Consider the following 15,939-nt stretch of genomic DNA (forward strand, 5'->3'; position numbering starts at 1 on the left):
GCTTGTATTGCTTTGTTTTCATGCTTTATATTTATGAGCCGAACAACTCTTATCATTCTCCTGCTTGTTTTGCAACATGTACTATAGCAGTCTAAAAACTAGAAACATACTTCTATGATGTGATCCGATGAAGTTAAGTGAATTCACATCCAGGTTTAGTAAAGGGTGTACTGAGTGAATTTAAATCGTAGATTAAACATATTTTCATGTTCAATACTATCAGTTTAATGTTTTAGCGAAGTGTATCATATGTTTTCCCGCTAAAAAATGGATATTGAGTAAATAAGTGCACGATTAGTTTTGCTTTTAAAGGTTCATCGCTTACCTCGACGTTAGCGCCAACAGCTGCAACACAAGCGGTCCAGACAACGAAAACCGACCCTCAAGGTAAAATATAGAGCTACTACAACTACCACTACCACTACCACTACTACCACTACTCTACTACTACTACTCCTACTACTACTACTACTACTACTACTACTACTACTACTACTACTACTACTACTACTACTACTACTACTACTACTACTACTACTACTACTACTACTACTACTACTACTACTACTACTACTACTACTACTACTACTACTACTACTACTACTACTACTACTACTACTACTACTACTACTACTACTACTACTACTACTACTACTACTACTACTACTACTACTACTACTACTACTACTACTACTACTACTACTACTACTACTACTTCTACTACTACTACTACTTCTACTTCTACTACTACTACAAAAACAACAATAGCAACTACTACTACTACTACTACTACTACTACTACTACTACTACTACTACTACTACTACTACTACTACTACTACTACTACTACTACTACTACTACTACTACTACTACTACTACTACTACTACTACTACTACTACTACTACTACTACTACTACTACTACTACTACTACTACTACTACTACTTCAACTACTACAACTACTAGTAATACTACTACTGCTACTACTGCTACTACTGCTACTACTACTTCTACTACTACAACTACAACAACTACTACTACTACTACAACTTGTAATACTTCTAATACTACAACTACTACTTCTAGCACATAACTCCCATTTTATCTTTGGATATTTACCAGCCTTACAGAACTTAAATCTTTAATTCCTTATTTTGAAATCACCTGTCGACTCTTACCTTGTGTCATTAAACAGGGTTTATACCTAAACGTTTTGACTACAGTGTTTGTTCTTAAATTTTCATTGTATTATCGATAGGTAGAAAATACTTTTTATACTTAATACTAAATTCATGACCGTCATTTGTTGCTTTTCCTGTATTGCTTCAAATTTGATATTATTTATATTATTTCTTAATCAATATATTATAATGATTTAAATATAATATCAAAATCTGTAGCGTTGTGAATCTTGTTTAGGGTTTGATTGGAATTGATCATTGTGCCTTTAAACAGGATCTTACTTGCATTTTATGTTGCTCATTGTTTTATATGTATATGGTTACAGTCAACCAGTTTTGCAACAAGTACTCAGTTGTAGTTGATTTGTCACATGGCCAGCCCGTATCCAATGGTTTTGCTCCAAAATGCCCGTCCGGATCGTTTGCTTCGACAGAAGCTTTTGTTTTAAACAATTGCAATGTAAGCGCCCCTGACATGTGGCGTCAAGGAAAGCAGGTACACTTTGAAATGATTCCTTGAGGTTGTAGATTAATATCAACACAATAAAATGCTGCTTTTCATGATGGCTAGGTTTAGACATTCCTGAGAGGTAATACATGTAATGTGCTTCCGGTGTGAATGAGAGTTACTGGCCACGCAGCGTACACTTTTATCCGGACCGGAAACACCTAATTGATTGTTTTTTGAACTATTTTTTTCTTTTTTTTTGCATAATTATTGACGAAATTTCCGAGTTTTTGTTCATTTATCTGGAGGGGGGGGGGGGTCTGGGGTAGAGTGACAACGAAAGTTTCCAGCGCCGTTAATTTAACTGCAAATGCCTATCTGGAGTGCATTTTTTTTATTTATTTATTGTTTATTGTATGTAATACTTTGTTTGATCGAAAATGTCATCTTCTTTGCAAGTTTGACCCTTTTTAAGAAACAGTATATATAGATTAATTATTTAAAACTGTATAGGTTATGAGCGAGTGTAACTCCATTCCAACGTATACGGCAATTGGAACTTACCTGCATGGGGTGTATCCTGTTGGTACTGGCTTATCAGGCGTGTTTCTCGAATGCCTTCCAAACGGTTTTAAGGTCAGTATGTACAGTAATCAAAGAAAGTTGTTTTCGACTTTCAAACTAAATACTTCATTTTCAAGGTAAAGGTTGTGTTTAAGAAGGTAAAGGATACATGTTTTAGTTCTAAAGAAGGTGAATTTGTCCTCAGAATAGTTGAAATATATTTTTACTGGAAGGTTAACTTTGGGAAGTACAGGAACCTCATGTTTTATGCTATGGGGGACGCGGTGTCAGCAGACCAAATGTTAAGTTCACAGCAACAAAATTGTCCGCAATATAACTAGAGAATAAAATGCCAACAAATCACATGTGCCTTACCAGAAGCCCGCCCCCACACCTCTATGGGGCTCCTTTTAATATCGCGTCCTAACTCCAACATTATCAACAAAACGTAGCTTACTGTCAAATTGAAAAGCCTCGAATGGCGCAAACACGCAAACACGCCACTGAAAACCTCATATTCCATTGCCCGAGAACCTCGTAATATGCATACAACCAACAACAATTTACTGACAAGCAGACGACAATTTGAATTTGAAACGGATAACTGTTATACAAAGGACACTGATTTGATTATTCTGTTATATTCATAACCATTTGATCACTCAAAATGCTAATCATCTTTTAATAAAATTTGTCAATTGTTATAGAAAAGGTTTACATTGAATTTAAGATGCTACAAGTGCACAGAGCGAGTTTTTTTTTAAATTCTTACGAGATGGTTGGCAGAATGAAAAAAACGGATAATTTATATTATGTGTTAATAGTATCTGGTAAAACAATACGCAATAAATACTGTACAAAATATACTTTATATTTATAACAAGATCTGTAAAGTAGTGCCGAATAAGCCATGATTTCTAAAAAGTATAATCTTTAAACACATAGGATACTCCTTGGTTTATTTGGTACTAATAAACAAGATGATTTACCTAATCGCCAAGCCCCATTCTGGGTTTATTAGAATGAGAACATATATGGTTGTTAATGTAACGACAGGGAGCTACTTGAAGTGACTATTATCACATCCTACCAACAGAAAATTCGTTAATAAAACAATTAAACAGAGTTTATAACGACCTACGTCCATTTTATCTAAAGGCCACAGTAGGTTAGCGGGTATCAGTGCTGGGCAACAGTAAAATATGTTATCAGCTGAATTTTATAACAGAAAATAATTATCTGTATAACTTATTTGTCGTAGTTTCGATACAAATTATACTGTATTATTTTGTATTTGATAGATTGCTCTTCAATTGCACTGCGACCAAACGCCAGAAGTCCGATCTATTGAGCAAGGAGGTGTTGGATTCCTCGACCCCAACGTCTACTACACAATTGCTTAATACTCATGTAGACTAGTTCTATTTTCTTGCAACTTTGGTTAAAAAAAACACAGAATATAAAGCTTTTTTGTATCAACAGTTTATTTTTTAAAATATAAAGCTATTTGGCTTGAATAGTTTAATCCGATAAGGTAAATTAAAACCATTTTTCTAAAAATATACGTTACTGTAGTTCAACCCAGAATATTGTAAGGCCACAGCTGTTAGGAGGGGGGGGGTCGTCACCAGGTTATAAAAAATAATGCGGCTCGAAATTTTATTTTAATTTATTACGTGAAAAAAAATACAACATCTTCAAATATTTCGGTAGTGTGTCTCAAGTAAACTTAGGTATCCGTACTTTCAGAAAGTCCCCAATCTCTCAAGTCAAATACTTTCTAAGTTCAGTATTTCTAAACATGAATACATACCAAAATGTTCCAAATTCGTAGAAAATAGAATGAGAGCTGAATAATAAATGCTATTAAATTTAATGCTTCTAAAACAATCATACATTTTACCAAGAAAAAAAAGTTTATAAAATAATCAGAGAAAACTAAATATGCGGCCTGTCTCAATTATAACCTAAACAAGAATGCCATCTCCAAGCGATTTCCAGGGATTCGGCCATAGAGTGGCCGTATTTGGGAAGTATTGGCCCGAGCCGTTTTTTGGCCGACGTCAAAAACGAGTGGCCCGTTTTCGGTGAAGAACCGGCGAGGTTTCGAATCACTTTTGCCATGGCATTTGGCCGTCGGCCAAGAAACTGCCAACAAAGCTGTAGGAGAAACAGCGGCAGCGATATTGGATAATATAAAAACTACGTATAGTGGACAAATTCCAAACTTTCTAACAAAGATTTCACATATAAATAATATTAACAATTCTCACGCAGGAACTTAATATTTGCAAACTGCAGGTAAACGAGTAAATGGTGAAACATAGCAACGTATAATGAAGGAAGCTGTGAAAGCTGCAAATTTGGAACTGTACAATAATTCGTACTCAAAATTACGCTAACACAAGTGTTATCCACGCAGTCAAGTGTAATTACTTGGCTATTATACAGACATGAAAATGGTTCTCATTATCATCTGTATTAATTTACCGTAAACCGTGCCTAAATGAAATAAATGGCATAAATTTGTACATGCAATACACATTCGCGGCATTCCTATCAGAGTAATATCTTGTGTCATTACAAATTTAGAGAGTTAAATTTCTTATAGGGCCGCTTCTAATCGTGCCATCTAGAAAATGTATGATCGTGTTGTTATTACTTACTTCATAATCGTCGTCAAAAAAAATAAGTTTAAACTTAATTTACGAGGGGAGTTCGTAATATGATACAGCATTGTTCACAATTTGAACATGTCTGAAAATAGCTCATTTGGCTAATGTTTCTAGTAAACATATAGCCGACTTTAATTACAGATTATTGTATCTTGTTTGTTGTATCTTGTATTCATTCGATGCCTAGGCATATTAAACCATATTTTGAATTATCAAACATAGCTATTTAAGCTCGAACCTGTCTGAGTACTAGAAGTTGGCTTCTAAGAGGCCCATTGTAAGCGTAGGCGAAAGTATACTGGATATGTATATGTGTTATAATTGTATTCTTATTCCAAAAGTATGTTTTTAAAGAAATTGTGACTCTTTTTTACAATTACGTAATTAAATTATACTGTATCTAATAAAAATTGTCTATTTCTAAATTGCAATACTCTCAGGGTCATTAACCGAACACCCCTCACCCCTTCCCATCCCAACCCCTAAACTTTTCCAACCAATAGTCTATCTGTATGTACTAATGAGTTATGTTGCAAACCGCTCGCATTTTGCGTAATCTTAACTTTCCTCCATTGTTTAAGACTGTCTTGTTCGAAGATTGCAAGGCCAAATCAAATAATTTTTGTGATCGGACGAACACGTTATAAATTTACTAACCATGCGCAATACTTAAAGAAATACTGTTTGAACGTCTAATTAGTAACTTAGAATTCAAACATAACACTGTTTTTTGCTTAAGCCATAATGTAGGCCTGTAAACCTGAAAGTTTCATAAATCAGTCAATTATTGGCGTACAAATATGAGCATAGAATATAACAAGTGAAATAAAGGTCATTATTTTGGTAATATTCAAGAACACTCATCCGTATGGAAAGCAGGCATATTATATATAGAATGCTCCTCGTTTGGTTATTTACGCTAATCATTCTACCGTAGATAGTTAGATTATTTAAAAATGGTTTCGTTTTGAAAAGAATGGAAAATATATTTTGATCTTTTTTTGGTTCCATTAAGTTTTCTGGACAGCCAAAGTCCGACGAATAAAACTTAAATATGTGTACCCTTCATATAAGTAACATTCAGTTTTTGTGTTTCCTCGTTGTGTGATATCTAAATGGGATATTTCATTAAATTGCGATTACACACTGCAAACTACGGGGACTACCAAGTGGTCGGAAATTCAAAATTAAAACCAGTTAAAAGGCACAAGGCAAGGGCCCAATAGACAATGAACTACGAACACAAACGTATAAACGTTAAATGCAGTAGCATCGAGCCAAGCGGATTGAGTAAAGATAAATCGGACCTTTACCATTAGTTTGAGCAATCGAGTAAATTGAACCAAACGATATCGAGCCAACGGGTTTCGACAATACACGAATACAAGCACCATTTATTTAAAATAGTTTTACCGAATTATGATGGGATTACCGCCTTGAAAGAGTCAGTGAAACACGAGTTTACAGAAACACGAGTCTACTGGGGGCCATTTTTTGCATGGCCATAACCTTTGGCTTGTCCAAACATTTATTAATAATCATAAAATAAAAATATATAAGCCATAGAAATCCTTTATATATTATACACAATGGGATCGTCTTCAGTATCGTACAATTGCTTTTTCGAATTGACATTCCGAAGTAGTTAGAATTATCTATGTATCAAAGTATGTCGTACTATGTTTGAGTTGTGTGACATCATTTTGATTTTTACTAAAACTTTAGACCTTTCTATAGTTTGCCGTAGGCTCGTTAAGTTCAAAATAGGCTCCGTAGTGATCAGAGCGAAATCCAGAGGTTGTATATTGAGCGGGCGAGTTTTTGCGGTGAGTAAGCGAAAATGCGCTAATTCGAAAGCCGCCGCGGTAAAGTTTAATTTTCCGGAGTGGACTGCGGACTGCCCAGTTAATATCAGTTCAAAAGTTTATCCTGAATGAAAAGATACCCCGCTTTCTAATTTAGAGGCGCACCTCTATATTTAGAAGCGCAGTCCTAAGAACAGAGGTGCACCTATTTTTTTTAAACTACAACATTGAGGTGTACGTCTCGTAGTTAGAAGTGCGTCTATATTTTAGATGCAAATTGAACATGTTTTGATTACGTTTAATAAAGAGATGCACATGGATATTATTGCGGCGAGTGTGCGAAATTAAGCAAATGCGAATATCCGCCACATGGCGGGCGGAAATAGGAACTTTGGCCAAGTAGCAAAGCGAAAATGCGACAAAATGCTATCGATAATGAACGCCCAATTTTAGTTACTTTTTAAAAAATAACACTTAAAAGTTTCTATAAATCTTAAAATAGCGGTATGAATAAATTGTTAATATGTATTTATCGCGCGGTTATTTAAAATGCATAAGTTGAGCAACATTAAGGGAAGACTCGCTAGCGCTTCTTGGAAAATTTGCAAAATCGCGGCCGAGCATTCATACTGCATGTTGCACACAAATAAAAATAAATACTTATATTTACATTTTCCCTTTTTTGTTTAGTTTTTTCGACCTAAATAACAATAACGGGACACAACGCGACAGCAAATGTCAATGGTAAGAGCACTTGACGCTTGATACTTGGTTTTTAAGCTAGGCGTTCTTTTTATCATCCGCATAATAAATAGTCCAAAATTAGTTTGCATATAAAAAAAAATCCAAGATTCTTTTCAATCATTTGGTAATTACTGTAATATATATGGTGGTAATAATGATTTCGGTTGTAATAATCTTGTTTTAAGCCCAAAAAATGATCTATATATATAAGCTTCTTTTTTTTACATATGCATGACCAACGTGAGTGGGCATTTCAATCTGGTCACCATGAATTTATTGACTACGTTCAGTTAAAGGTAAAAATAGCGTCAATTCTTTATTTATGTTTTGTTGTCTATTAATATTTTCCATCAATTGGTAGTTCAATGATGTGCAAGTCTTCATGAATTGGCACTTTTAGACGATTGTTATTACTCGACAAATACATGACACTTTGACAGGTTCTAATCATTTCAGGTATTTAAATGATTTTGTATAATAAGTAATGCAATTTGAAAATGTTCTTCTGTAATATGAGAGATACCATTACATCATTCTCATGATGAAAAAAATGCATTTGGACATTAGTTTACATATCAAGTTTAAAACTGGACACATTTGTGTCATTTTAGGTGTTTATGTACATGTGCCGTGCTCTTTTTAGCAAAAAGTAAATTGTATAAGGATCTCGACGCATGGTGATTCACCAGCACCCAATCAGAGTGTGCTTTCTTGCAAAACTCCCTCTACAAAGGTCACGAAAGGTTGATCGGTGAATGCAAAATGAACTCAAGCGTTATTGTTTAGAAAATCAAGTTCGAATGTAAGCATTAAAACTTGCATTGCAAATTCCATTGGTTTCCATTTTCATTAAAGCATTACTTTTTTAAAAGCTTAAAGATGTGTTACAGATAGCGGTAATACAATATGCATAAGACCTGACAAAGCAATTAATTACAGTAAAATACACACTGTAGAGGTGTGAATCAATGAAATATAATAGGTTTTATTCCATGCCATCGTGGTGATTTATCAGTTTGTTCTCATTATGTTTTTTCGTATAACCTAACTTTGATTTAAGAAAATGTATTGTATAAGTATGGATTAATGATCTACAGTTTTAATGTCTCATAATTTTATTTTAATGTAACCTTACTTTTCAGTCAATACAGGTTATTTCTAAACTGGTAAAACTACCATTTTACCTTCAGAGAAAATAACTACATTTTCGATCCATTTTTTCCAATATATATGAGAACTTAAACATGATTGTTTTTTATTGTATTTTCTGTATTGTATTGTGTATTGTGTGTAATAAACTCATTAACGTTAGCGTTGTTTCTTGTTTTCCCCAGCCTTATATTATCGAATTATTTTCGTTTATCGACAGACATCATGCACGTTCAGATAATTGACGGACATCTTGTATAAACTGTTCAAAGTCCAGTTTATATGGTTTAGCCAACGGCTTCAAATTATGTTTCTAGACGCTAAACTATGAACACCAGGAATCAAGACTGTTCACCACAGTATATATTTATTATACAAACTTACACATCACAATATCTTAACGGTTAATTTATCAAATGCTACACATGTTAATTGATAATGTCTATATATGAATATTATTAATCCTAAGGTTTGGAAGAAGAATAAGGACAGTGGGAGACGGGGTCGTAATTTGACCATATATGTCATCCCTATCACGAATGTCACCAAGTCACAAATGTTCACAAAGTCACGAATGTTCAAAAAGTCACGAATGCTCACGAATGTTCAGAAAGTACACAACCGATCACAAAGTCACAAACGTATTGAAACTTAGAATCACTGTCCGCAGCGGTACCGAACTGCGTAAAGCGGTTTCCTAATTATGTAAAATGTTTTGGCACATCGAGGCCACCCTTCTTCAACCGGCCCTGGTGAGCAGCGGCACGGTAATAGGTGAAGTGATTTTCAGAATTGTTGTGATTGGAGCCCCGTTCTCAACTTCCGCAGCGATGCAAGTCTCCGTTTGGCGGTTTGGCGCTGTCCTGATCCCTCGTTGACACGAGTAGCCTCAATCCGTACGACGCGAGTGGAAATGTGTCATGCCCCCAGTAACTCTGAAAATAAACGACAAAACAACCAGCGTAGATTTGGTCCAACAAATAATGCATCAATTACTATCATCTGATACCCTTAACCACCTGGTCTGTAGGTGTAACTTTACTTTATAATATTGCTAATGATAACCCATAAGAACTTTTAGGCTCGAGAGTAAAGGACTAGTCTATGGTTTTAACTTTCTAGCTTGGGTATATAACTGCAGGGATATAAAACTATAGTTATGGGCTTTTGGCGGGTGGGTCGATTTCTGGAGAAGGAATACAATGCGTTACCGTTCGAGAGAATTTCAGAAAGGAAAAGGAAGTTACGTCATCATTTCTTTCGTCACATTATGCGTAGGTCATACAAAACTGATAGTTGACATGTGGTTAGTAAATGATGCAGCGACAAAACAGGTTACTGAGAGCAGTAACCCTAATTATCGACAGACATCATGCACGTTCAGATAATTGACGGACATCTTGTATAAACTGTTCAAAGTCCAGTTTATATGGTTTAGCCAACGGCTTCAAATTATGTTTCTAGACGCTAAATTATGAACACTAGGAATCAAGACTGTTCACGTTACACCACAGTATGTATTTACTATACAACCCTACACATCACAATATCATAACGGTAAATTTATAAAAGGCTACACATGTTAATTGATAATGTCTATATATGAATATTATTAATCTTAAGGTTTGGCAGAAGAAAGCACGGCTTTTTAAGGACAGTGGGACGGGGTCGTAACTTGGCCATATATGTCATCCCTATCACGAATGTTCACAAAGTCAAAAATGTTCACAAAGTCACGAATGTTCACATAGTCAAGAATGTTCACAAAGTACACAACCGATCACAAAGTCACAAACGTATTGCAACTTAGAATCACTGTCCGCAGCGGACCCTGGTAATCAGCGGTACCGGACTGGGTAAGTCGGTTTCCTAATTATGTAAAATGTTTTGGCACATCCAAGCGCCGCCATATGGAGCCCGTAGGGATCCACCGCCGAAAAGGTTAACCTATAGGACCGGAATGGGATCCCGAAACACCCTCCAAAATACCTTTTGGGCGGTCGATATTCCAAAACGCCGTGCATTGGGAAAGAAACTTAAGTTTAGTGTAGCCATATATGAATTTGGAAGGTTTTAAGTATTTCACACATTCAAAAGCAAACAGGCGAGCCAAGATGTATGATTTCGTACAAAGCTGCTGAAATGTCATTTAAGGCAAATCTGAGCCTAGATTTGGCGTAAAAAACAGCAAAAAAGAAAGGGGATTGCAACCTTAAGTTCTGTGTGTTTTAAATAATGGCAACCAGATTCCAATGAAGATTTTGCAGCATACCTATTCACCCTTATGCGGACGGATTACATGGCTTTCACGTCGGACGAAAATATCCAAAATTTACGCGGTAGCATTTGAGACCAAATGAACTTAGTTCTGGGCAGCTGCTTTTTCTTGAATTCCAACATATTATCAAACTCGGACATAATATCGAAGGTTTGCCCCCGACCTATATCATTAGCCCCGCGTTTAGCAAAAAAGACAATACATATTTAACTTGATTAAGGGACATTTCCCCGTATGCCTGCCAGACGATTTCAACGTTTTGAGATCGAGATTAGAGCCGCCTGCCCGCAAACTTGCCCTTGGTATAAGTGTTTATATGATCGAAAAACCGATACACCAGACTGAAATGAAGAGTAATAGGGAAGCCCATTAAAATAATGCTCTTGCTGAATATTTGATGATTTGCAATACACAAGAACTTAAATATTTATTGTTAATGCTGACTATATTAAAATGGGTCTAACCTTAGTCAGCCACGGCCAAATCCTGAAAGTTCATTGTAATGAATTGATAACAGATCGGGGACCTTAACCAGATTGGGGCGAATGTATCTGCGGACGGCCTGTGAGCGCCGTCGACCGGCCCTCTGTATCTGCTCAGCCCTTAAGAGCGGCGGTGATGATCGCATCAATCCTAAACATATGAGAACTGAACCGCGTAGTCAAGACCTGCCACTCTCGATGCCTTTTTGAGCACCGATGTGAAATGATACCTAGTTAACCTTTATCATTAAACCTATAACTGTTCATGAAGTTTGATATCCCAACGAGGCGTAGTGTGCATACATTCAAAGGATTACAAAAGCAGAAAAAAAGTAATTAGCGATAATTGCTTGAAATATACAGATAATGTTTCGTTTAATGTTTTTATTTACCAGTAGAGAAGTACTTGAGAGAAGATTGATTGCAGAAATGGCTAAACAGAATCTATTTCTGGAGGAGGAATAAAATGCGTTACTATTTGAGAGAATTTCAGAAAGGAAAAGGACGTTACGTCATCATTTCTTTCGGTACATTATGCGTAGGTCACACACAATAGATAGTTGACGTGTGGTTAGTAAATGATGCAGCGATAAAACAGGTTACTGAGAGCAGTAACCCTAAATATACAGTCCACGGATTCTCAATCGAATATTCTTTCATTAATATAGGAATTTGTCATATAAATCAAACAAAATACCGGTACCTAACAATCCTTGATAAACATACGTAGTTATTTATTTATAGTATGTATGCACTGTGCTGCTTGTGGAGTTTTGTGCTGTTCTTCCATGTTTCTTGTTTGTGATTTTATGTTCTATGTCTTTGGCTTTAACCCAGTGCCATTAAGCCGGTCTTATGTTTAAACTTTTCGCTACTGAGCTTGTTTCTGCAGCTTTTCGCATAGATATTGCTTTGTAAAATGTTTTGTGGAAAGAAGCTTATTTGAAACAACAATCTTAATGCCAAACAATTCAACTGAATGTTTGTACAATATAGTTCAGTAGTGGCAGCCTGAACAAAAATGTTTACACATTTAGTACGAATAGGCCATGTGAATAAAGATATAACTGAGCCAGGCATCACAGCTGACAACCATTTGCGAGTTAAATATATTGCTGCAGAAGTTAAATCGAATCCAATTCGTTTTAACTCAGGTCACATGAGATCATTTGACTAGATCCAGAAACGTATCCGACATATGATATTTTCGTAAAATCATTGGTCAGTTCCGGAGCTTTGCCTCCCGCCAGGCTCGAAGAATAAAGGCTTAACACTTCGACTTATGTTTTAGGCTTTATATTTATAACATTTGAAACATGTATTAACCTAAGCGTTAACTAATTTGATACAGACATGCAATTGCAAGATGAAGATATACGAAAAATACCACATGCATTTTCAAGTAGAAAATATTCATTTATATAACCTGTTCTGCCCGAAGGCGATATAACGACGTAAACATTTGTATTTGTGTCATCATAAACGTTGCAATTTATATGTAACATAAACATCGGTTGTTCAGTGGTAGAATGTTTGCCAGCACCGAGGGCGGCTCGGGTTCGATTCCCGGCCGATAAACATATTTCTACAAAAACAGAAATGTATTCAGAGGGGGTCTCAAACGGACTAAATCATCAGTATTTCAAGATACACTCAAGTGACATTGAAGGTGAAAACGTATACAGAATAAACTGATATGTTTTAAATGTATGGGGGTAGGAACCTTTATAATTACAACACACACTCGAGGCATGTACTCTAGTCTTTAAACCGTTTCTTAGAAATATAATGCAGCCTATAAAAGATGAGGTTTACTAGTTTTGAAAATTGGACGTGATTGACGTTTCTTCAGTCATCTTTTACTATCTTTGACATGTGTTCTTATATGATTTATTGTTTTAGACTTTAACATTTACATTTAAACCAATAGGCATAAGCTTAAATACCAAACGTTAAAAAATGTTAAATTATTATACTACATTATACTAAATAGTTGTCTTGGTTCCACATGTTTTGGAAAAGGTCAATTTGCCACTTAAGCATCGGCTCAAGACAAATGCTTGTCACGAATCGAATGTGAACCTTTGTTGTTAAGTAGGTACATTATAAGTGTTCGTATGTTGATCAAAACGCTTTAAATGGCAGCGGATGTGTTACTGTTATCGATGGCGGTCAGTATAGCAATACAATATGTTAGGATGAAAGGCTCATTACGCTATATACTCCTTAAGTCATTGCTGGCGTTGGTTTTAGCCTTACACAAGGAGTAAATATCGAACTGATCAAGAATTTAACGTATATTTGTTTGCGAATAATTAAAAATAATTAGTCAAAACATACAAACTAGAAAGTGAGTTATACTACATGTTCTATATATTAACATAAAAGTAAGCTTGTAATAAAACTGCAATGTTAAAACAATCGTATTATTTCTCCAATTTATATAAAACAGTTGGAGAAAGCTAAAATTTGAATGACAAAAATACCACATTTGTCGAAATATCAAGACAGACTTGTCCATCAAAATAGTATGTTTCCCTTACTAAAACTATTCAATACATAAAAAAACTAACTAAACTTTCGGCAAAGAAATAAAGCTTTACTTTTCTTACTTGTGTTTACACTCTTTGAAAAATAAAGTATTATTTTAAGATTTAATTGTTCCTGCTTTTGCGGACCCAGGAGTGGACGTTATTAAAATCATGAAGAGCGCGATAAATTTTAATGTTTTATTCAACTTGATTAAAATTATTAAAATCTTCTGCAGCTGAGTATTATTGATAATGAATGGCTATCGACAATATATAGTTGTATGAAAAAATAGCCAATAAATGTTGCCAAAACGTACAACCATCTTGCAAATTAATTCACGGTTTTATTTCATAAATCAACCCGAATGTAACTTTAATGCTGTTTTAATACACACCAAAGATAAGACAAATATTCTTCAACAAAATCTCGGAATTTCAAATTGACTAAAGCATATCACGCTGTCACACATTACGCTATTTTAAAAGCCTATGGGATAGCTTTAACAATTTTGAAGAAGGTCTTAAAGATATTGTCTTCTCAAAAGGCATTTAACGCCATCAAACATAGCCTGTTGGCAAAACATTTATCCCTTTCTAAAATAGAAGTAAGAAAATCAAATGATTCAGAGCAGGAAAATGAATTTGCTTTTTAGTTAAGGTTCAATCGGCTGCATGTGTTTTCGGCTGCTAGATATGTCCCAATATTTCCGACATAAATTCTGCATATAAATAGACAAGGAAGACTCTGTTTAGAATTTTATTCACTTTTTCATTATTTTATTGAATATCTTTCTTCTTTATAAAGACATCATCCATAACTTACACGAGAATGTTGATTAGGTGGTCAACCACTTATAATTAAAACATATGTCTCAAAGGATGTTTTACTCCCTAAAAAAACAATTCCTAAAAACTAAATAATACATGAACTTTTGATACGTTTTAATATTTGGGGTTCCTTACCCTCTTTTGAACTATGAAAGGCGTTTAAATGATTTATATCTAATTAGACAGCGGTATACACACTTTAAAGGAAAACATATCAGCATATATTATGATGGAACAATATCAAAACATTAAAAGTTTTTTATCTGCTTTAAATATATATGTGTAATGAATGTCGTTAATCGCTGCATGTCTTTGGTAAAAATAAAAGGAAAATAACAATTCCATTCAAAACCCATGCACATATTATGCAATTTGTTTCCCCATTTATTATCCGCTCCCTGAATAATAATGTCACGCAGCCGTTCGCCTTTTTGAAAAGTATAAATATCATTTCAAGAAATACATAAAATGCAGTGCATTTAACTTTTACCAAAAGTGCAAAACCAAATAACATTTATCTCAAACGAATCGATATAAAACTACCGTTTCAGCTTAAACTGCCATCATATTTTATAAATTGTTGCACTTTCAAAAAATCGTTCAATCCTTTCACGTCTCAACATTAGTATTGCACTTAACGAAAATAGATTGTGGCTGATACTGCATTTTAGTGGTTGCCAATGTATGCAGCTCTTTATTATAATGAACATTTTTAAAACAAGAAACCAGCAAATATTTATTTTATACTTAGTATAGAATTGAGGCACTTTATAGTTTAATGTATCGATGTACTCCTTCCATTCAAATCTATTAAACTATCAACCAGACGTAATAGAGGGGTTTTGTCAACCAAGCCGACCAACCCTATACTTTAAACCTCCAAGTCATATCGATTTTAAATGTCTTGTAGATACAATTGATTGTTCGTCCGTGGGTCCATTTCAGTTGTATTGCTTTTATCAATTTGATAAATAAAACTGGACCGTTTATGCACACAAGGAAATGAATCAGGAACAATGCTTCATGGTGATAATAGCGACGTAAAAATAGCTATTTGGAAATGTTAAATGAAAACCATGATCGAAAATGCAAAATATTCCTACCTGGCTACCCCACATGTATGTACCAAATGAGACGATAACAGAACATTCAGTGCTCAAACGGTTACTGTTCCAGCAATATTCTCAAAGGGAAAAAGAGTAAACAATTATTTATTTTAGTTACTCTTTCAGTTTTCTTTATAATAAATGAAT

At 34.7% G+C, this 15,939-nt stretch overlaps 1 protein-coding gene across 1 annotated transcript; it reads left to right on the forward strand.

Annotated features, from left to right (window-relative positions):
• Positions 1-371: 371 nt before the first annotated feature.
• On the forward strand, positions 372-3,642 carry LOC128240064 (uncharacterized). Its single transcript, XM_052956550.1, has 4 exons — positions 372-387; positions 1,509-1,678; positions 2,144-2,266; positions 3,496-3,642. Exons 2-4 carry the CDS (start codon positions 1,658-1,660, stop codon positions 3,595-3,597), a joined length of 246 nt encoding a protein of 81 aa, XP_052812510.1. The 5' UTR covers positions 372-387; positions 1,509-1,657; the 3' UTR covers positions 3,598-3,642.
• Positions 3,643-15,939: the final 12,297 nt, after the last annotated feature.

The sequence above is a fragment of the Mya arenaria genome, chromosome 7, assembly GCF_026914265.1.
Source record: "Mya arenaria isolate MELC-2E11 chromosome 7, ASM2691426v1".
In the NCBI taxonomy this organism is placed as follows: domain Eukaryota; kingdom Metazoa; phylum Mollusca; class Bivalvia; order Myida; family Myidae; genus Mya; species Mya arenaria.

Excerpts from the sequence above, each read along its gene's own strand:
- LOC128240064 (XM_052956550.1), top strand. The coding sequence starts at position 1,658 with ATGTGGCGTCAAGGAAAGCAG. Across the intron at positions 1,679-2,143 it reads TGTGGCGTCAAGGAAAGCAG|GTTATGAGCGAGTGTAACTC; the intron begins GTACACTTTGAA and ends AAAACTGTATAG. Across the intron at positions 2,267-3,495 it reads GCCTTCCAAACGGTTTTAAG|ATTGCTCTTCAATTGCACTG; the intron begins GTCAGTATGTAC and ends TGTATTTGATAG.